The sequence below is a fragment of the Protopterus annectens genome, chromosome 15.part0 (assembly GCF_019279795.1).
Source record: "Protopterus annectens isolate FY-2018-M chromosome 15.part0, PAN1.0, whole genome shotgun sequence".
NCBI classification, from domain to species: Eukaryota; Metazoa; Chordata; order Ceratodontiformes; family Protopteridae; genus Protopterus; species Protopterus annectens.
This window is the reverse complement of record NC_056749.1, coordinates 599781250-599805110: the sequence shown is the minus strand read 5'-3', so window position 1 is coordinate 599805110 and position 23861 is coordinate 599781250. Positions and strand designations below refer to the sequence as shown.

Below are 23861 nucleotides of genomic sequence, written 5' to 3'. Positions count from 1 at the left end.
AGATCATATCAACAAAACCTGGTGGATGTTTCTGGATGTCAATGAAGCAATGGACTCAGAAAAAAATGGTTTCCACTATGTACCTGGGGGTCTACTTCCAAATTTTGAAGTTTCAAAACTTCAAATTTCTTATGGTCGAGACCATAAGATCAAAGTTTTGAAACTTTGAACCATTTCAATGGAGATCACCGTACAGCGCAGAACAGTATATTTACCATTTTCCTTGCTGCAGTGCAATCTTGGAGTTGGTATATTTAATTAGCAGTGAATGTGGGGGTACAGGGGGCTGGCCCCCCTGCAGGAATATAAAAAAAAGATTTTTTATTTATTTATTTTTTTTATTTACATTTCAAAGTTTCAAAACTTCAATCTTATGTTCTCGACCATAAGAAATTTGAGTTTTGAAACTTTGAAATTTAGTGATGCCACTGATAAAATAATACTACTAAATATAAACAGCTATGGTACCCATTGGATAGCAAACTGGCCGACTGACATAACTGAGATTATTAGTGTTGGAAGCACCCTCTCATTCAAAAAAATAGTTACCAGCAGTATCCCTCATGGATCAGTGCTGCAGCCACTCCTCTGTAGGATCTACTCCTCTCATGTTAAAGCTAACACTCAGGTCCTATGGCTGATGAAGTTTGTTGATGACTGCAAATTGGGAGTTATCATAAACTTCCCAGTTGGGCAGTGGATCTTTCAAGAGGACATAACATGCACTAACAAGTGGTACATAGATCACAACCTGAAATTAATTACCAAAAAATGCAGCATTGTGTCCTTTGGAAAAAATCGGCACCCACGCTCCTGTCACATAGGTAACACCCCCCCTAAAAATTGCTTCAGTCATTAGGGACTTTGACCCTTTTATCAACATTTAACTATCCTTTGACCACCAGATTACCACTGTTATTAGGAAATCCTTTTATACAGCCAGACTAATCACCAGGGGTGCATCTATATCTAAGAAAGTCATTATTCCCCTCTCCTCGTTCCTCATCAGGCCAGTTATAGAGTATAATTCCTCTTTTGGTGTGTATTTAATTAAGTATATGACTCAGCTAGTGAGACTACAGTGCTTTCTTACTAAGACTATAAAAGGCACATCTGCCTTGAGTTATCCTGATTACCTAAAAGTACTCACTCTTTTCTGTGTCCTATTGACTTTTGAGGTGGGACCATGGCCTACACAGCCTCAAAGGATCCAGTCCTGAGCAACCTCCTTCACCTACACAAAACCAGTAGTAACCTACCACCCACTCAAGATCTGAATTTCTCCACAATATAATCATGTTAAACAGGTAGGCCCACTGAACACACTGTCCCTTTTCAGGGGTGACCCAGGAGCAATGGCTGGTTAAGTGATATGCTCAAAGTCATACAGTAGGAAAATGAGGGCTGAGGGAATCAAACCCTGTACCAGTGGCACTACAGCTCACAACCTTAACCTTTGCGTCAACTGGCTATATAAATAGAACCTGATGGTGGGATAGATACCTATCATCCAGAATACCTCTTTTATGGAATAGACTACCCTGAATGTAAAGCATAGCAGTTTCCTTAACCCATTTTAAGCATAACCAAGATGACTGAAAAGGCAATCTTAAGTAAATCCTTGGTCTGCCCATAAAGTCATTTTGGAAAGAGGATGGAATTAGATACAATGTCATTCATTCTAGTGGGGTCTGATATTAATTTCATGTTTTGACAAATACTTTTTGGGGATTATGTGGCTAGACTAATAAATGATATTCTGCATCAACAGCTTAGCATGAACCAGTGATAAAAATTAGCAGTCAAAAAAAGGGGAAAACAAGAAATGAATAAATCAAACATATAGGACATTACATTATGTATGCACAAAACATTACATAGAACTACACTAAATGTATAAAAAAACTAGTCATCAATGACAAAAAAAATTCTCAAAACAACTGTCCATCCATAAAAACAACCCCAAGAATTTTTGGAAATCTGTATCCTCTCTCCTCAACCCCAGAACCACTCAAAATCCATCTCCATCCCCTGACATGACCCCACAACATATAGCCCACACTTTTAACTCCCACTTTATTGATACCTCCTTCCTTAACCCTCTACAAATTCAAATCCATACACCACCAATAATGCAAACATCAGGCAAGCAACCATATAAACTTCTACCAATCATCTTGCATTCTATGAAACTACCACTAAAGCAATACAAGAAATACATAGTTTCTCCCTAAAACCTATTCCCACCTCTCTAATTCTAAAACTTTAAAAAAATGTAACCCTGTTCCCTATTCATTAACAACCTACCCCCAGAATACTTGAAAATCACTGCTGACACAATAGCATACCCCATCAGTATTCTAATAAACCGATCCAACTCTGAAGGAACCATCCCACAAATCTGGAAAAATTCCATAATAACTACACTCCATAAAGGTGGTAATACAACTGACCTTACCAACTACAGACAAATCTCTATTCTTTCTCTTCTCTCCAAAATATTAGAAAAGTGAACACATAGTCAACTACTCAACAACCTCATAGACATTAAACTCTTTGCCCCAACACAACATGGTATTCACCCATTCCATAGCACTACCACTGCCCTCCTCTGCTTCACAGATACTGTAAACAAGGCTTTAGATGCAGGTCTAATAACTTCAGTAGTCCTGTTGGACTTATCCAAGGCATTCGATACAGTGTCACATACCAAATTATTTCAACAACTGTCAGAAATAGGCTGCTCCCTCCATACACTATCCTGGTTTGTTAACTACTTACACAACAGACAACAATCATTGAAGTGGCAGACCAATCAATCTACCAATCTGCTAAATAAAATAGGAGTACCCCAAGGGTCCATCCTCACACATCTGCTCTTGAATATTTTCATAAAAAATTTACATTTAGTGACCCATCAAACCACATTCATCCAATATGCGGGTGTCTCCACAATCATATCCTCCTCCAAAAACTTTCAAGACCTCCTAAAATAACCCTCAAAGCATTCAAATCCATAGAAACCTGGCTCAATGACTCTCAATTACTTCTAAATGCAAAAAAAAACTAAACTACTTATTTTCTCCACTAAACCAACCTCACAAGACTTTAAAATTTACTCCCAAGATAAAACGGAAATTCAGGTTGCTCATTCTGCAGAATTACTTGGTATAACAATCGATGATAAACTCCCCTATTTCTGCTGCATTGTACTGTTAATTCATTTTTTACTGTGTGTGCACTTGTTTTACCTGCTTAAAACTTAAAGTTTAAACTGAATTTATAACTATAGGCATCACACTCAAGTGTGACAGCCTTTTCTGTGCATTACTACTGTTTTAAGTGCTTTTTTCTGCTTAATTAAAAAAAAAATACAAAAAAATATTATCTATACTGCTCATTTCCCACCCTTTCCTATACTAGAAAAGTCTGGATCCCAGATCAGCTGGTTTCAGGACTTTAGTTTGTGTTTCTGAGTGGTCCAGACCTTGTTGTGCCAGTGGGAGGTCTTTCTGCTCATCAGTGAGAGTGGTAAGCATTAGAGCAGCCTATCTCCTGCAAGAAGAGTGGTCTCCAGCTCTGAAATTTACCTTATTGGCCGTTTTGAGGCAATTCCTATCCCTTTCAAGTTTCTGAGTTAAAAACCCGTGTTTGCATGAGTTTGAGCATTGTGCAGTGCCACTTAGCTAAGCTTAAACTATTCCCGGTGCCATAAAGTCTGCTCTTTAGTTTTTCCCTTAGAACTAGCCAGTTTCTTATTTGTAGCACTTAAATCTGTTTTTCCATGCTCGGCAATGGTTCAGAACAGCTGAAAGCACTAAATAAGCCACAGATCTCTGAAGCACTCAAACTTTCTCATTACTTAGTGGCTAACAGTTCTTTTGTTACTTATCTTCCTCAAAGTTACCTTGAGGAAACAGCCTGAGTACTTACTACCCTCACTGTCTAGAGGAAAAAGTGATTACCCAGGCATGTCCAAGGGACAGCTCCTGGTGTTCTCTCCTGCCTACCTGATGAATCTGGGAATCTTGGGGCAATATAACAATTGCCTCATGTACACGACAACCCTCTCCTCCTTCCACCCAATACTACAACCTGTGAGAGATGCATTTATCTAGCCAATCTGGAGGCAAAGCTCTCTCAACCCAAGACTGAACTTGTCAGTCAGGAGGAGAAGGCAAACACTTACTCCACATCACACTCACCATATAGTCCCAGTACATCTACACCACCAAGACCCACACATAGATACACAAAAACATTCTCGGAGGCTCTCAGTAAGAATCTGCCCAAACAACAGAGACCTCCAAAGCAGAAACACTAGCAACCTCCAGCCCTCATTACAACCCAAAAGACACATAACACACAGACTCAGTGTGCCATTCAACCACTGCCCATAAGGCAAAACTATGCACCTAACACATTGGTCATAGGTGACTCTATAGTTAGGCACATTGATGTTCCACTCACCAGAATAGACAAGGAGAAGGTTACTGTTAGCTGCCTGTCAGATGCCAGGATTCACCACATAACCCACACACTCAGGTCACTCCACAACAAATACAAATATGACTCAGTCATTGTCCATGTTGGTGTGAATGACCTGAGACGTACCTCCCTGGATTACATGAAAAGAGACATGGAGGAGCTCTCTGATCTTGTAATCCAGGTGGGTATGCCCCTAGCCCTGAGTACCATCCTACCTTCACCCATAATGATACTGCAATACAAGCACAAAATGATTGACTTCAACAACTGGCTAAGCTTCTGGTGTCATTCAAAGGGGATCCAGTATTTGTCTGGGATGACATGGTTGACAGGTCATGAAGCTTTGCCAGAAAACTACTCTTGTACCAACTTCTTTCCTCAATGCTTCCTAGAATTCATAAACTCCAATCCCCTGTATCAACTTACCCACACCCCTACCAAGGGCAATAATATCCTAGACCTAGCAATTACCAACATGAGTGACAGGTGCTCCACACCTGAAGTTAACTCCTCATTGGTCAGATCCGACCATAAACTAATTACCCTAGATATCCACATCCTGACCCCACTCCCCATTAAGGAAACCACTGTAAAACACTTCTTCAAAGCCAACTGTGTGCTTCTTAAGGCAGAAGTGACCAACTTCACGACACCCATGCAGATGGGCAATACAGTTTCCACTGCCAGATCTTATACAAACACACTGTATAGGCACCTACATGGATGCATGGATCATGCTATCCCTAATAGAACCAAGATGCAGTCCTCTAAAAAAAGGAAACCAATCTGGTGGTCCCCTGCTATAAACAAACTCTACAATAGAAGGAAGAAACTGTTGCAAAAGAGAGTAAAAGCCCAGAAGTGGAGGAGCTCCGTGGTCAGCCTCAGCAAGAAGCTGAGATCCCTCATAAAATCCTCCAAAGTGAACTATGAAAACAAGATTGCCACTGACTCAAAGAACAACCAAAGCATTCTACAGCAATGTCAAGACTCTCAATGGCAACACCCAGATCTACTCTGAGTTACAGCACAATGGCACAAAAATCACAGAACCAACTGATATCGCCAACATCCTGGCTGATAGGTTCAGTGCCAACTTTACCCCCCCCACCTCCTAAAGTGCCCATATCCATACCGGACGCATGCAGTGCCCCTGCAGTTACAACTGAACAGGTGAAAACTGCACTATCGAAAGCCAAGAACACAGCATCCATGGGAACAGACAATATCCCTGGCTGCATTCTACATGAACTCCAGAATGAACTAGCCCCCCACCGAAGCGCCATGTTCAATCATAGCCTCTCAACAGGCTTTGTACTCACTGAATGCTGCATGGCAACAGTTGTGCCACTCCACAAAGGGGGAGCCGCCACAGACCCCAGGAACTATCATCCTATTAGCCTGACAAGCCTAGTCTGTAATGCCATGGAACGTGTCATCATGGAACTCATAAACAAGGATATTGGTAACCTCCAAACTCTGGACCCCACCCAGTTCAGGTTTGTAAAGGGCAGATCATGTCTCCTGACTTCTTTGAAACAGTCAGCAAAGTCGTGGACCAGGGTAAGACAGTTCACACAGCCTATCTCGACCTCGCAAAGGCTTTCAACACCATCCCCCATTCTGGTATCATAGATAAACTTACCAAATTGGGTATAAATCCATACGTCACAAGATGGGCCGCCAACTGTCTCATTGACAGAACCCACACTGTAAAAATTGCTGACTTCAAATCTGACTCCAAACCTGTGACAAGTGGAGTACAACAGGGATCAGTCTTGGGTCCTCTCCTGTTTGGGATCTGCTTCTCTCTAGTACAGGCTAACAAAGTTCGCAGATGACTGTAAATTGGGTGCCATAGTTGTGTCCCCAAATGACGTAGGCATCCTGAAAAAGGACCTCACTGAGACTGATACCTGGTGTCAGAGCCCCTCTAAAAAGTGCATTGTCATCCCCTTTGGTAAAAACCCTGTACCTATGAACTACCACTTAGGCGGCAGCCCACTTAACTCTGAAGGCATGATAAGAGACCTTGGGACTCTAGTGGACAGTAGCCTCTCCTTTGATAATCACATTGCCTCAGTAGTCAGGAAATCCTTCTACATGACACACCTCATCACAAAAGGGTTCTCATATAGGAAAAAATAGGTTATTGTCCCCCTCTACTCGGCTCTCATCAGACCCATTATAGAATACAATGCCTCATTTGCATTTGGAATGTACCTTACAAGGCATCTTTAACAGCTGGAAAGGCCACAAAAATACCTCACAAAGAGGATTATGGGATTCAAACAGTTACCCTATGCTGACTGCCTCAAAAAACTCCAGCTTTACTTCATAGCATGTCACCTACTCTGAGGTGATCTCTACCTAATATACAAAGCTATGTCAAACTCAGAGCTGTTGGACAGGCTACACCTAAAGAAATCCCAATCCCTCAGAGCCACAGGCTCTAGAGACCTAAACCTCATCATCACAATTAACAGAATATGCTGGAGGGATAGATTCCTGTCTCAGAGAATCTCCATACTCTAGAACAAGGTACCAATCTATGTCAAGCAGAGTTCTTCACTAGCACTCTTCAAGAAAAATCTTGATGAGTGGATGGGTAATAGGAAATTTACCCTGGGAATCACTTTGGTGGCCCTGCTAGACAGGGGTACAGGTAAATAGCATCCTTGGGGGGCAAAAGCTAGGCGTACATAAGCCCTAGGGATGATAGCCTAGTACCCACCTATGAACCTATAAAAAAAACTCACTTTAAGCTAGGTAAACTCTACAGGCATCAAAAGTACATGGATGGACCCACAAAAATCAAGCTGGCCAAGTCTTTACCATTTCCCTCCCTCTATTACGGTACTTCCATCTTCACAAACCTTCACTCCTCCCTCTTTAATAAATTACAATGCTGCTACTACAAAACTGCAAAATTTGCCTCCAGCTTTCTATACCAGACCCATCATTGCCAAGCTATCAAAATGCTTAACTGGTATGAATTCTCCCAATACCTCAGTTACACCCAACTAACTCTGGCTCGCAAGTTAGTACATAAACCAGAGAAATCCGCTGCTCTACCGTCAACCCTTCAACCCTATAGCCCCTCTAGAAATCTACAGTCCACAAATAAACAACTTCTGATTATATCAGAACCGAACAAAAGAGCAGGAAAAACCCAATGGGCCTCAACTGAAAATGGCTTTCTGGCCCACTGGACTTTCCTGGTCAATAAATAAATAAATAAATAAATAATTCTTGCATGTCTATTCCCTTAAAAATATGCCTCCAGTGAAACAGCTGAGATCAAATAGTAAGTGAAAGCAACTGCTAAGGTAGATACTATCTTACTTCTGGACTGTGAAGGTGGATTTCATTTCTGGACAGGGCAGAAATTAAGTTTTATTCACGTTTTCATTTTGCACTGCCTTTTAGACATCTAACCCAGAGGCAGATAGAATGTAGTCTATATACAGACTGAGATAAACTGCTAACTTAAATTCTTTTTTATACTGTCTGCCTGTTTAAACTAATTTATTTAATATTTTCTTTGTCCACATCTGATTTTAGTACTTAATTGTATTGCTTTTCATATAAAGAGTTTTATTATTCAATTTTAAATGTGGGTGGTGATTTTGTCATTAGCATAAAGATATGTACATTGGAATGCTGCACCAGCAACTTTTTGCTTTTACCTTTCAAAATGTTGCTGCTCAGGCTGTTGCTTTCATACTAATATTTAAGGGTTAGTTTATTTTGAGAGTAAGCAGTAAATATTTCTTGAAATACAAGTTTTATAACTGGTAGCAACATTGCAGTAAAAGAAATGTGATCTTGATACTGGCAAGATGAAAATGATGCCTCCTTGAAAACTGTAGATATATATATATATATATATATATATATATATATATATATATATGGAGTCATGTCATTCCATCGACATTTCAAACCAACGAAAGTCACTCCTCCAAAATGAAAGCATCGACCGTTCAAAACATCGACATGATAGCTATGCATTTACCCGACAATACAATGCCCCACCACTAAATGACAACGCTGTTAAGGTAATTTGTAAATAGTCACGTAACACCCTACCCGTGTGTACACAAAAACAAGTGCTAACATGGGTCCTGCAAAGGGGAAGTAAAGGATATGATATTGCGGAGTTTAGTATGGGTACAGTATCATATCATATCCTTTACTTCCCCCTTGCAGGACCCATGTTAGCACTTGTTTTTGTGTACACACGGGTAGGGTGTTACGTGACTATTTACAAATTACCTTAACAGCGTTGTCATTTAGTGGTGGGGCATTGTATTGTATTGTCGGGGACATAAACATCGCATAGCTATCATGTCGATGTTTTGAACGGTCGATGCTTTCGTTTCGGAGGAGTGACTTTCGTTGGTTTGAAATGTCGATGGAATGACATGAATCCATATATATATATATATATATATATATATATATATATATATATATATGTATGTGTGTACACATATGTTCAAAATAATCCTGGTTAAGTTTCAGTTACTGTTGGTAAGATTGCACTGGAAGACATGTGACTGATGTGGGTGAAATGTAGCTGTACGGTGTAAACCTTTTGTGGGTGTGGCAGCTGTTTGGTATTACTAAAGGCATCATTGTACATTTACCATAGGTTGTTAATATCGGTTCCTCTTCATGTGTTTTTGATGACAGTAGTGTGAATCATGAGACTGTAGCCCTTGGCCATTTCATATAATCTGGTGGAAGAATAAAAGATTAGTCTCAGAATGTCCCAGAATATCCCAGATGTATGCCTATAGTTTTATTTGCTTATCATTAAAATAAGTTTAGTATATTTTGTTTTTAGCATTATCATCTTGCTGCATTTTAGGTTTCCATTTTATTGACAAAAAATAAAGTAAGCTTTGTCCATTTGTTCAGTATTCAATGCAAGGCAGTTTACCACCATTTTCACAATTCTATGTTCTATGCTTTTACTATTAGTAATAAAACGTTTCATTAAGGGTAGCTTCTTTTGTGCACTTCTCAGTAATGAATTGCTGGCAGATTTTTTATTACAGCTACAGGTAATCACAGGTGCATTCTTTTCAGTGTGATTATGTGGCTAGACTTCGAGTGATCCACTGCATCAACAGCTTAGTACAAACCAATGATAACAAGGAGCAGCCAGAAAAAGGAAAAACAGAAATGAATAAATCAAATCTACAGAAGATTACATTACACAGAAATATCCTAACTATATCATTTCTACATGTCTACTCCCTTAAACATATACTTCCAATGAAACAATTGAAATTACATAGAAAGTGAAAGCACCTGCCAAGCAAGATGCTGTCTTATTTCTGGACTGTGCAGGCCGATTTCATTTCTGGATAGGGCAGAAATCAAATTGAATTCCCTTTTCCATTTTGCATCTGCCTTTTGGACGTCTAACTCAAAGGTAGATAGAATCTAGTCTATATACAGGCACAGATGCAAACTTAAATTCTTCTTTAAATCATCTGTTCAAACTGATTTATTTTGTATTTTCCTTGTACATGTATGACATTGCTTGCACATATGATTTTAATACTTGTGTTATTATATTTCCCAAAGCCCCATAAAGGAAAAGTTAATCATAACTTATTATTCCCCCTATTTACCCATTTTCCAGCCATATTAGTTACATTGAGATGTCAGTACTAAGTTAGATCATACATTCCTTCTTTACTAGTTTCGAATTTGAAACACATAAACATGACTAGTTGCATCCCTTTGCCATTAAGTCTCCTTTAAATAAGTGATATCTCTGAATCCTATCACTGAGAAAGCAGCAGTCAATAGTTGTGGTTAGAGTATTATTTCTTCTTGGAAAGCAGATGACCATGTAACCACGGAATTTGCAGTGTTTGAATCAGAACTTAAATAGTTCTTCACATCACACGAATACTGCTAGTATCTCAGTTTGAAATGTTTTTCCTGATGTTGACTAAAACAAGTTGCAATATTTTCTGTTGCCAAGTTAAGAAAGGTGGAATCAGAATACTTCTACCCCTTTCTTGGGGTTTATTTACACACAGGGACATTAATATGAGAATCTTACCATTTCTTAAAGTCATACATTTGTTCCCCTTGGGTTGTGGTTTTTCAACATACAACAATTTTCCTTACTTTATTTACTAATAGGCATACCCACCCTAAATATCAGATGCAAAGCTCTCAATAGTGCAGTATTTGCAGTATATACCCTTTGTGATGAGAAGGTTGCTATCAATTTATACAACCTTTGCAAATTCAAGTCATGCCTTTTATTATCTAAAGTAAAAATGGGTGGTTTTATACAACCTTAGCAATTAAATCGCATGATTTATGAAAGACACTGGCCTAGGTGTCTCAGTACATTTCTGCAAGCATTTGTTAAGTTTTCCTTCAAATGTTAAACTGATTTATACAGTATAAAAACTCTAAGCCACACTTCATTTTCAAAGCCACTTCATTATTTTTAAAACAAATGATCTTTATCCATCCATTTTATTTAAAAAGCAGGTTACTCCACACATTGTTTCTACTAACAGCTTATTTCACTTAGAGGATGCCTCTATCAGAATTATATTTTTGCCTATCACAAGGAATCATCATATGCATAAAGTTTCTGCTCCTTACAGTAAGTACATCCACACATTTATTGCAATTCAGGTTAGTTCATCATCAAGAGTTTTCTTCTTTAAAGATCAGTGCTTGTTTCATGAATACGGCAGAGTTAATAACTACAATGAAGAATATCTGTTTAGTAGAGAAGATCCCCAGATGAAGGATAAACTCAGAAAGAAGTGATCTTACTGAGAGGGATTGATGAACACCTAGTATTGTATTGGTGTTTCCTTTTAAGTAAGATCAAGATCCTTGCCAGATTTAGGTAAAGTTTATTAAATATAATATTTTGGCTGATTTAAGCTTCATAATATGCTTTGTTAAAGCTTTCATATCAATATTATTTTATTTGTATTTTTATACTTGTTTCGCTGTGAAAAAAAATTACTTATACAACGACCCCCCATTAATATTCTAAAATGTGCACATTGATTGGTCAGCGTGCACGGTGTAAATCAGACTTATACTAATGAAAAAAGGTCCAGTCGCCCGGACTTTTTCCATTAGTATAAGTCTTTTTTTGTTACAGCAATGGAGAACACAAGATCTCCGTTGCTTTTTAGAAACTGTCTAGCTATGTTAAAGGAGTTTAACATAGTGAGACAACTGTAAAAAAAGCAACGGAGAAAGGAAGATCTCCATTGCTTTTTTTATAGCTGTCTCACTAAGTTAAACCCCTTTAACATAGCGAGACAGTTTCTAAAAAGCAACGGAGATCTTGCTTTCTCCATTGCTTCCACATACAGCTCTGATGTACTGCGTAAGCATACGCATGCGCAGTTTATCAGAACTGCCGCAGAATACCAGACAGTTGCGGAAGGGCAGCACGGAGGCATTATACAATGCCATTATTTAAGAAAAGTAAGTATTCTTTTGTTAAATAATGTCATTGCATAATAGCAATAACCCACTTCTGGGTGTGGGTAATGCTGGATTTACCCACGGTTGTCTTTGTTTGGCCACTCAAGTTTCACCCTCATGACCAAACCACACCAACTGTGGGTAAATCCAGCATTACCCACACCCAGGCGTGGGTTATTGCTTAAATATTTTTCACCTTTGGAAAAGATGGCTGTTTGCTATTTTTTATGGTGACGACACATCTAGTCTAAGATCTAGATGGCTTCATTATAATATTATATTCCCAGCATTTATTCCCTTATATTCTGTCATGGCCTTACTAATGTAGAGGAAATCTGCAAGGTGTTTAAATCCATGATTTTACTGGCTAGGATGTCAAAGTGCACTTGAGATCTAGAAAGTATCTGTTTTTGACATGTGAGGGTTGCATCTTTGTTGTTTACAGATAGTGATATGCTCTTAGTTTCAAATGACTGTGATCTCCAGTATGTATTGGACAATTCACTGGTGAGTACGAAGTGGTTATGATGTAAATCAGTAGTCACATTTCTTTCCCAGAAAAGATTAGATTGATCTTTCCAGCTACCTCTGGTAAAGGAGTTTAAGTACCTAAGGAGAGGGGGGTGGTTCGTTTCATGAGTGAGAGTAGAGGGGACTGTGAGTCTCAGTAGTTGACTGGTGTAGTGACAGCAGTGGTGTATACATTGTAAAAGACCATGACAGAGAAGTGACAACTAAACCACAGGGCAAAACTTTCAGTTTACCAGTCAGTTTATGTCCCCATTCAGCTATGGTCAAGAGTTTTGTGTAGTGAATGAAAGAATGAGCTCACATATAAAAGTGTGAGATGTTTCTTGCTTTTTTAAGGGCAGGAATTGAATAATTTATGCAATGTTGCTTAGGTTATATGATCTATAGCAATGTATGTGAAGTATAATGTTTGTAAACATGAATTTGGTAATACAGTTTGATTACTTTTATATAAATGTACATTTGCCTATAAATCAATAAAGATGTTTTAAAAAAAGTTATCCAGAAATGGTTTATTTTATTTAGTTTACATTTTACAATTTGTTTATTGGATAAGTGAATTTCACAAATCCTTTTCAGCCATGACCTAAACCCAAAGGGCACAGATACACATTACAGTATAAGCAGACATTGCAAAATAGTAATAATTAATAAAGTAAATTTGAGGAACAGTTCTTTACAGTATGTTGAAAACCAAGATGTTTACAATATTTACAGTTGTAAGAATTCAACAGTATTGTAGTAATTAATTTGTATTATAAACACTGATCTGTGTATTAAATGCATATATTAGCCTTTTTCCTTATAGTATGAACACTCGGATTCATTCAGTAAATGTTCATAAAATTTGTTTTAAACAGTTTTAGGGTGTTTTGTTCTTTCACCTCAGGTGGGAGTTTATTTGAAGTGACAGCTCCATGCTTACAAAATACCCTTACCTGATGAAGGTGTGAAGTGGGGTCTGATGAGAGTTAGCCCTTCTTGTACATCTCTTAAGGCATAGTTTTGGTAGGTAATTTGCAGTTTTGCCATCAAAGGTGGGCACTGTCCCATTTTTACTATTTTACATATCTAAGCATTCAACAGTACAAGTGGCTCTTTCATTAATATAAAGCCAATTGAAGCATTGCAAGAGTTGGCAGTGATGAATTTGTAGGTTTGCAAACATCACATATCTGCAAATTTTGTCTATAGCTCTTTGATTTTTTTTGTCTGTATTTGTGCAAGATGCTGTCCAGTTCGATTCTCAGCTAGAGCGTCTTCTGCGTGGAGACATGCGTGAATGGGCATACCTTCATTGAAGGTTGTGTGTCAGAGCTGGAAATCTGGCACGTAAAAATCTACTGCCAATCATTAGCGGACTGGAGTTCCGCTGTGGTGACCCCTAACCGGGAAAAGCCGAAAGGCACAACATTTGTGCAAGATGGTATTATGGGGAGTCTGTATTCAATATGGGTGACAAGGACATTTCTAGCAAGGCATGGTGTGCAGATGGAGATAGGAGGCATGAGATTTTGTGGTAAAGCTTTAGTTGGTGGAGAATTTTAGTAATGTTGTCTATTAAAAGACAGAGTGGGATCTAAGCTTAATCCAGGTACTTTTGTTCAGTCACAACTGGCAAGATATCCATAATACCATAAATGGTTACAGATTTTATGGCAATTTTTGTGGAGACCCAAACAGCATGATATTTTTATTAGATTAATTAGCAACATAGTGATTTGTTCCCTCCAGTATTGTCAAGTTATTTTGTAGCTTCTGTTTTAGGATAACATTCTATTACTGAATTCCAGAAAGTCCTCTGTATTCATTACCATATTGAGGTGTGACTGGTAAAATGATAGATTGTTAACAATTAGGGAGAACAGAAGAGGACCAAGGACAGATCCTTGGGATACCCTTGTAGTAATGGTTCCCAGACAGAAAAATTATTTTTCTGAGTGTAATTGAAATGTTATATTTTTAGGAAACTTTCAAACCAACTTATAGTAGTGGAACCAAAGCTGAACATGCTGAAATTGGTGGAGGAGATGTTTATAGTTTTATTATTTCAAAGCCACTGGTCAAGTCTATGAATAGTCCCTCTGTTAATTTACATTCAGAAAGAAGTAGTGATCATATAGGACTCCATACCTCCAAGACCAAAGCACTTCATTCATGCCATCCTTAGGGCTTCCAACAGTCCAGCCACTTTGGAAGTGAATCCCTGTTTCATTCATGAGGGTAAAAGACTGCAGCTTATCTATAAGGTCTGAAATCTTATAGTTGTGAAGGCCTGTTTCTGTTGTCTAAGAAATAGCACCTTGTTCCATTAGATACTCTATGAGCAGTGTGTTTTTTTATGCTTCAGCCTTTTCTTACCTGGGCTTTTGCGGTTCTCATAACCTAGAACTATCTAACGCCAGATCTAAAAATTTGCAGCTGATAAAGAAATCATCAGTTAAATTACTCTCTGGTATGTCATGTGTAGTCATATTACACCTGAACTGCAGAGTCTACCCAGGCTGACTACAACAATCCTATATGATTGTCAAGGGTTTCAGTGATATTTATGTCCTTATGTGATTTGCATCTTAGTATCTTAAACAGTAGGTGGTCTATTTGAGTCGTCCCTTGTTCTCCATTGAGGGTACTCAAGAGACATTTGTAGTGTTTGGAGACCATCTTGAGGTATCTGGTTTACATTCATTCTGCTAGCAAGAGCTTTAAGTTTGGAATCTGCTATCTCAGCAGCTTTGGTAGTATTACATTTTGGAGAGGTTTAAGAAGTCTCTTAAAATGTATCTTTTCCACGAGCTTTACTTTGCTTCTTCTGTTTTAATAATGATATTTTATGAGTGTATAGTTTTAATTTACTGCACGTTCACGTCGACTTTTGTTATTCTTTTATTTATTTTATATTTTTGATTACTATACTTTGACATAATTATAAGTTTGATTTGAATTTTGACCCCAGCATTTTAACTAGTTCTGAGCACCTCTACTTTTTAGACTACACTGAGAACAGGCTGGAAAACCAAACATTTCTGAAAAAAAGGAAACCTCACATAAAGGATACAAAAGTGCAGAAGACTTACACCAAACACTGACAGAAAGGGCATGAGGATGGTTTAGAACCTGATTAGCAAAATAGCATGAATAATTAGTAGAATAGGCAAAGCAAGTATTTTCATTTTTAAATGGATTAAAACAAAACAGTTTTTCTAGGATCTAAAATTCATAGGTTCATAGATTAGTACTAGGCTAATTGCCTTTGTTGGCCATTTTAAGCCTAGACAATTACCCCATGTGAGAATCAAACTCTGCACCTTGTGTCTCCAAGGTAAACACCTTAACCATTTTGCCATCCTCCCACCAAAAATAAACAGCCTCTGCAAGGCTCAAACCCAGAACCATGCACACCATACACAAAGAGATTTACCACTAAGCCATGTTCATCAAAGCTGATGCCCACATTCATGTCCAGATAATCTGCAGCACCATTATGTTAAATAACTTGCTCAAACTCAAACACTTATTTTTTTTTTGTCAGGAATACATAGCACTATTTTGCTCTTCCAAGTTTAAAAAAACACACCATCACAAATTAGCACAGGCATTTTGCTATGTTGGTCGTGTGGGACACCCAGATTATTTGTATATTCATTTGCATTTCCAGTGAATGACTACATAATAGGGGCATATCATTCATGAGCTGTACATTACCTGTTTAATTCATATGCTGAATGCATATCTGCAGACTGGATAATAAATTAACAAAGCCATAAATGTTATCTGATTTTTTAAAAACTGACAAAAAAGGCTGCTGTGGAAAATTGATAGGATTGTCACCAGTTTGGTTATGTTTGACTAAAGTGCCACAAAATGGTACAAAAACAGAAAAGAACATTTTTGCAGGTGGAAAAGCCCCCTCCAGTACCTAAACACACAGACACACTTGCTTATACCATGGTTGCATACAACACTAACAAACAGTTTTAAAAAAGTACTACATTGTGCCACCAGTTTGCACAATGAAAGTCAATGTAGTCTTGATAAAGTGCAATGAAATGAATTCTCAGTAAAGACACTCAAATGAACTACACACATCAGAGTATAGGACAGCTGCTGCCAACAAACTGCTAACTGAAAAATTTGTGCCAAACTCTTATGTGCAAACCAGAGGGGGGTTTCCTTAGTAAGAAGAGTTCAATGCACACAGCACCTTCTAAATGTAGGGGTCTATATTATAAAATCAAACAACAAAAATGTCAACTTACCTTTCACCGACACCTAAATGTCGAAGCTCCACATCATCAAATGGCCAAATCACTGATTTCTTTCCAAGGGAAAGAAATCAGTTGACTCTTCTGTTACAGCTGCCCTTTTCCTGACTGTAGTGTGATCTCAGAGTTAGTATATTTAGTTAGGGGAGTGTGGGGGGCAAAACCCCCCACTTAAAAGTGTTTATTTTTATATGGTTTGCGTTGTTGGCCTACCGATTTTTTTCCCTTGGAAAGAAATTGGTGATTTGGCCATTCAATGAAGTGCAGATTTGACATTTAGGCATCGATGAAAGGTAAGTCGACATTTTTGTTGTTCAACGTTACAAATCCAAATGTAGCACATAGGAGACACAACCTCCTGTAGAGAATAATCTGTTTCTGAATGTGTTGTCCATCTCTATCTCAGCCAAATCTGTTTCAGTAGGTTATTATGTTGGTCATTTTTGCAAAATGGCTGACATTCCTGCTAAACAGGATCGTTTTTGCTTCATGTACATTGCAGAATGCTGGAAGTGGCAATGGTCTCATTCCTTACTGTGTGCCAGTTATGCCTTCCAGTTGTACTGTCAGATATACAACGGTTTTGCTCATAATATTTGGCTGAGCAGCACATGAAGTGGTCATATTTTCATTGCTAACTGATAAATCGCATTTGTTTGTAAGTTTTGAGTCAGAGCACTGGGAAGATAAAAAGGAGAAAGGGAATTGACACATTTGTTTGAATATGTTTTTTCTTTTTTTCTTTAGAATTTGGTATCTACAGTTTGAGTGGCCACAACAGCTGGATTTGTGGCATGCTACTCTATGCGGCATTGTAGCATCTGGCAGAGTGCCCCATCCATTGCTCAGTGTATATTTAAGACGAATGTCAGAGACTTCCAGGGATGCCAAAGAGGAAAGCATTCCACCAGCAGTGCAGACGTGCTTACAGTTTTTGACACAGTATGGTAATGCACATCTATTGAAACCTCAGCTTCTGTTACACTGTTTAAAATTAGCCATCACCATTATATGTACAACTTATACATCTGAACTATCCCACCACCACCCTGCACCATTAGCAGGTGTCATTTGTTTATATCTGAAACCTTGTTCATGAATTAGGTCTTAAAGAAAGTGTTCCTGCTGAAACTAAGCTGCTTTAAATTCAGAGAGTGATTAGTGCCTTTATGGGATTCAAACAGCTGACTATCAAGTTAGCAGTGTATATCATGCCCATAATTTATTATTCTACTTATTGTCAAGTGCTTTGAAGGGCAGGTGCAAGGACTGAGTCTATCATCTTTTGGGTCTTTCTTTTTTCTATTTCGGTTGTTATATCTGTACTACAGAATGCTTGCAGAAACCAATTGCCAAAAAAGAAGCTAATCAGATCCTGCACATGTACAATCAAGCGCGCGCACGCACACTTTGCCTCTCTGTACCACTTTACCAATGCACACTAACACTAAACCTGCAGAAAAAGTCTTTCCATTACACTATCACTACACAGTACACTCAGTCACGTACCACATGCACAACACTACTTAGCCGTTATTCTAACCCTGACTTGAAACCACTCACACAAACACTCCCATACCTAATGCCAAAAGTTTCAGCATATCTGGAGGTTTCAGCCTTAGTACCCTAAGCCCATACTTTCCTCACCTGCATGCATTCAGACTTTCCTCTTCCAATATCTTCAGCATTTAAAAAAAGGATCACTTGACTGAGTTTCAGTCATTCACTCTGTCCACAAAGTCCACATGTAAAGAGGGTGAATAATATTTATACATGAACATTCATATACATATTTATATTATATACATATACATATATATATATATATATATATATATATATATATATATATATATATATATATATATATATATATTATACATAATGAGTGCATTTTTTTCTGAAGGGATGCATCTTACCTTGCACTTTATTTAACATTTGTTAAATAGGATATTAGTGATATTTCCTACCAGGTTAGTGTGTTGGTCCATGGACCCTTAACAGTCATGAGCTAGACCACAAGGTCAAAGGAAAATAAAAAATGTCTGTGAAATTTAATATAGCCAGTCAACCAGCATGCTTTTACTAGGTGGGAGGAAGCCAGAATGCCTGGAAAAAAGCACAAAGACATAGGGAGTACATACAAACCACACACAGACCACAGACAGTGACTGGAAGTCAGCTTTGAACCCCAGATGCTAGAGCTCTGTGGCATAGACGTGACAACAAACCACTGTGCTTGATATTATCTAGTATTCATAGTAATATACTAACTGTTGCCACATGAAATGCATGTGGAAATTCAGTTACCAAAGTGCTCTAACATTGTACTTGTACATATTTTTTCTTGTGTGTGTGTGTGTGTGTGTGTGTGTGTGTGTGTGTGTGTGTGTGTGTGTGTGTGTGTGTTTCCTTTTAACCACATTACATAGCAAGAATAAAGCATCTAATGAGATATATATATTTTGCAGCAGGCTGCTACCCAATTTCTTCCTGGCTATAATCTGTTTTAGTTCTTATACACATCACAAATCCATAATTATATATAACTTTTTTTGAGCATAAACTGTCTTTATTTCCCCATGATACATTCTGAGCATTTCCTCCCTGATGGTGCATCTATCATCTGTCCTAATGTCTGTATAAGTGTATTTTGTAGATGATTGTTATGCTTTTTCTTGCCTTTGTGTTCAGCCCCAATCCTATAGATGACTAGTGATGATTCTTGTTTATGCCACATTTAGATAATTGCTTTATAAATTTTTTGCTGCCAGAATATTCAGGCTGTGCTGAATTTGTGTATTTAGTTTCCAAATGTGGAGTATACTGCGGTGGAGGTGCTGCGGTAGCGTTGCCACCTAACAGCAAGACGTTGTCCCGTTTGATTTCAGCTAGAGCGTCTTCTTTGTGGAGGCATACGTGAATGGGGCATGCCTTTGTTGAAGGCTGTGCATCAGGGCTGGTAACCCGGTACATAAAAATCCACTACCAATCATTAGTGGACCGGAGTACCGCTGTGGTGACCCCTAACCAGGAAAAGCCGAAAGATACAAAGTTTCCAAATGTGGAGTACTAAAAAAAAACGACAGTGCAATTACCTAAACTGCAATGTGAAAAAAACAATGATTGTGTGATACAGAAGTCATGTAGCCATACAGAGGTCCCTTAATTAAATTGCAGTTTATAATCGTTCTAGCTGTGTTTCAAACCATGGATTTGACTTGCATTTCTTGGTGGTAGAACTATCAACAGCATTCTCTCATGAACCAAATAACCAGGTGGACAATGAGCTATAATCAGTAACAATTTCCAGACACTATTCTCTTTAAACATTAATGGCATAAAGGCATTTATATTATTCTGTTATTTTCTAAAAAAAAAATGACAACTCTGTAAGATTAACACCACATAACTGTCAGTGACTGTAATCAGCTCTGCATTATTATAAAACAGACCTTCTTCTAGAAACAGAATAAAATTCAATTGCCAAGTAAAGGATGGCCCTGAAAATCTGGGACAGCTGAGATGTTAATGGCAAGTCACTAATGAGTTATGCTTTACTGCCAATGTTTAAACTTCTTCTTTCGGCTTTTTCCCGGTTAGGGGTCGCCACAGCGGATCATCTGTCCGCTCATGATTGGCAGTGGGGTTTTATGGTGTCAAGTTGCCAGCCCGGCACCCAACCTTCCACAGAAGGCACACACACCCACACACTCACACCTAGGGCCAATTTAGAGTGTCCAATCCACCTACTGCATGTCTTTGGGATGTGGGAGGAAACCGGAGCACCCGGAGGAAACCCACGCGACCACAGGGAGGACCTGCAGACTCCGCACAGAAGGCACCCCAGCCAAGAATTGAACCAAAGAACCTCTTGCTGTGAGGCAGCAATGCTAACCGCTGCACCTCCGTGGCCGCCCTCTGCCAATGTTTAAACTAATGAGTTTTATTTTTATTTTATAAGTATCTGCTTTCAACATAAACCACATTATTTTGTAGTTCTTTTAATGCATTCATCTTTATAATCAAACATTCTTTAAAATATGGAATGTTTTTGTTTTTATATACAAGTATCACTTGTTCTTTTTTGTATATCAGAGACAATAGAATACGTCCCATTAGTACATCCTCATAGTTAAAGACTTCATTGTACTATATTACTATAGCACTATATCCTTTTCAGTTTATTTATTTTAATGTATCAGTACACAAAACTTAACAATAAATTCAAGGGGAAGTGCTATGACTTCACTTTTACAATAAATAAACTAATTTATAAATAGGAATAAGCACCCTGCCCTGCCCTTGTTATATCATATTGGCTTCACGCCCACACTATTCTCCCTAATGTCTTTTTTATCATTTTCATTTTCTGTAGTAGCTGCATTTATTTTTTATTAATTTTATTTTGAACTTCAGTGTGAATTACCTTACACATTTCTTTTTTTATTTTTGTGTTCATGCATTTGCTATAGTACCCAGGGCATTATGCACATACTTCCTACTTTATTGATTTATCATTATTCATGCCATTTTGTTATCTCCATGTTTTACCATCCACTTGTAACTGATATACACAAATGCATCACACTACATATGAAAAGACCATATATTGCAGCTAGGACCCCTGAGTTATACCACGCATCTCATAATCTTCCATTGTGAAACTAACCTTTTAGTCTGGTCACTGTTTCTGGAAAAAAAAAAGTCATAGAAAACATTATCAACACTAAATAGTTGAAAAGTCAGTACTTCGAAAAGCATTCAACTTAAGCACAATCTCAATAAAAATGCAGCACAAGGAAACACAGTTATTTCTTTTAGGTGGTAGATATCAAATATATGCCCGGTTAAGAAAGAGAGGACTTATCCATAATCAAGCCTTTGATTCAGGAAATGTAGACCTGGAACAATGCATCAGCTCTTTTAATTTTTAGTTTTGGTAATCTGTTCACAGTGTGAGTACGCTTAATTTTGTGTAATAACTTAAGAACACTTAAGTGCACAACATACACAAGCAAACCCAGTTCACGTGAATATATAACAGCATATCTTTCCCTCACAAACATGTTGTTCCTTAAACCCTCCAAGAATAATGGGTTTACAACACACACTATCTGAGCTGTGTCTGTCCTAATAAACTGGAGAACACTCAAGAGTCCACCAGACAAATCTGACATATTTAACAAATTGAGCCTTACCCTCCATTGCATTATGTTGTTTCAGATGTTCATGAAATTAGTAGTTTTGTTAATTGTCATGGGCATTTTGCCCTGTGGGTCGTGTGGGACCCCAGATTAACTATTTTCTTTGTGTTTCTCATGGTTGAAGCACTCTCCCTTTTGGGCCTTATATAAAGTTACTATCTTACCACTAATCTCACCCTCTTTAAAAGCTGAAAAGCAACATAACAGTAGTTCTGTCATCATTGTACCCTTTGACCTCTGTCTTTACTATGATTCATTTACTTCCTTATTGCACACTGTTATTCAGCCAGTTCCCACTGAGTGTAGACCATTTTCCATATGGCCCTGAAGTTAAAAATGCAGTTAATTCCACAACAGAAAAATTGTACATATATAGTAACAGTGGAAGCAGTGCGGATATATAATTAAATTAGCCAGCTCAGTGGCAAAGATGCAAGTTGCCTGCCTGTGCCACTGCAACCTGGGTTTGGGAATGGACTTTAGCTGCTGGTATGACTGATATAGTGGCTGATGGCCAGCTCTGCTGTTCTCTGCTATGCATGTGGGAGAGTGCAGTGACAACCTAATCTCTCTCCAACCTGTTATGGAGACCAGGAGCCACATAGGTCATCTCAGATTAATACACGGGGGTGAGGGGTTGGCAACAACATCCTGATGTTATCGCACTAGCTAGTCCTGTAGCTAGGGCAAGTTACATCTGTAAATAAAAAAAAACAAAAGAATGAAATGAATGAATGGGCAAATCTAAAGAGAAAAGGTTTGATGGTAACAGTGGAACAGGAGTCACTAAATAATAGGAAAAGGTGCAATATATACACTACCACAGAAACATTAAAACTGTAACTGATAGTTTTTCCTAGCAGATCCCTTGTTTAAAGAGCCTAATAGAGAGTTGGCACTGAGGTCAACACCCCAAATATTCAGAGAATTTACCTGGTACATGGTCACATCTGGAGTATCTGATGGGAACAATTGGGGGATCCAGGGATAAGCAAATGGGGAAGCCAGGGAGGAGCAGCCTAACATTGTGCAGGGTTGGGTGGGAGAAAATTAAAATACAGTTATTTAAATTAAAAACAAGCTCCCCCCACCCAACTTTCTATCTGCTCGCACTGAACTACCTTTCTCCTTCTCTTAAACTTCTCACATACTGTACTATCCACCTTACCAATCAGCCTTAGCCCTTCTCTTCATATTACTTACTTCTCTTTTGAAACATTTTCACTGCTTCTCATTATTCTCTTCTAAAATATAAGATACTCACCACAACACTCTGTCACCTTATACTTCCCTCATTACTACTACTTTACCTTACTATCCCCCTCCTCCTCCTATTACTGTCAACATCCTAGCATACAGCTCTGAATTTCACATCACAAACACATACCCTCTCTCACAGTTACCACTGTCTGTAACCCACCCGCATTTCTCATCTCTCTATATCTATTCCCAGTCTCTCTCTTCAACCTCTTTACAATAAAAAACAACCCTAGTGTATCTCTTTCCAACTGTATAACACATAGAACCCCCTATACTCTTAACCTACTCTCCCCAGTACTTGGTTTGCTTGACTCACTACTCCTGGACAGGGACAACCACTCTGATTCACTACTCCTAGATGGGGACATCCACCACAACACAGGGCCTAATTCATCCACCTTTCTCAAACAATCACCCCCTACCCACCCACCCACACTCAGTACCCTGATCTCATTCTCCTCCATCTAAATCACTAACTATTTTATCTCTAAATATCCAAAGTATTGTAATCAAAATCCCAGCATTGCATGCCTGGATCCATCTGAACTCTCCTGACATCCTTACCCTGTCAGAAGCATGGTTAAACCCCCACATCTCTACCTCTGAAATCCTA

At 38.3% G+C, this 23861-nt stretch overlaps 1 protein-coding gene across 2 annotated transcripts in view; it reads left to right on the top strand.

Annotated features, from left to right (window-relative positions):
- LOC122789943 (arf-GAP with Rho-GAP domain, ANK repeat and PH domain-containing protein 1-like) overlaps positions 1-23861 on the top strand; it is a 1460469-nt gene that overhangs the window by 1314794 nt on the left and 121814 nt on the right. For both annotated transcript variants that reach the window (XM_044057421.1, XM_044057422.1), the window contains one exon: positions 17529-17728. In XM_044057421.1, coding sequence (XP_043913356.1) covers positions 17529-17728 — 200 coding nt within the window. The remainder of the gene's footprint in view (positions 1-17528; positions 17729-23861) is intronic.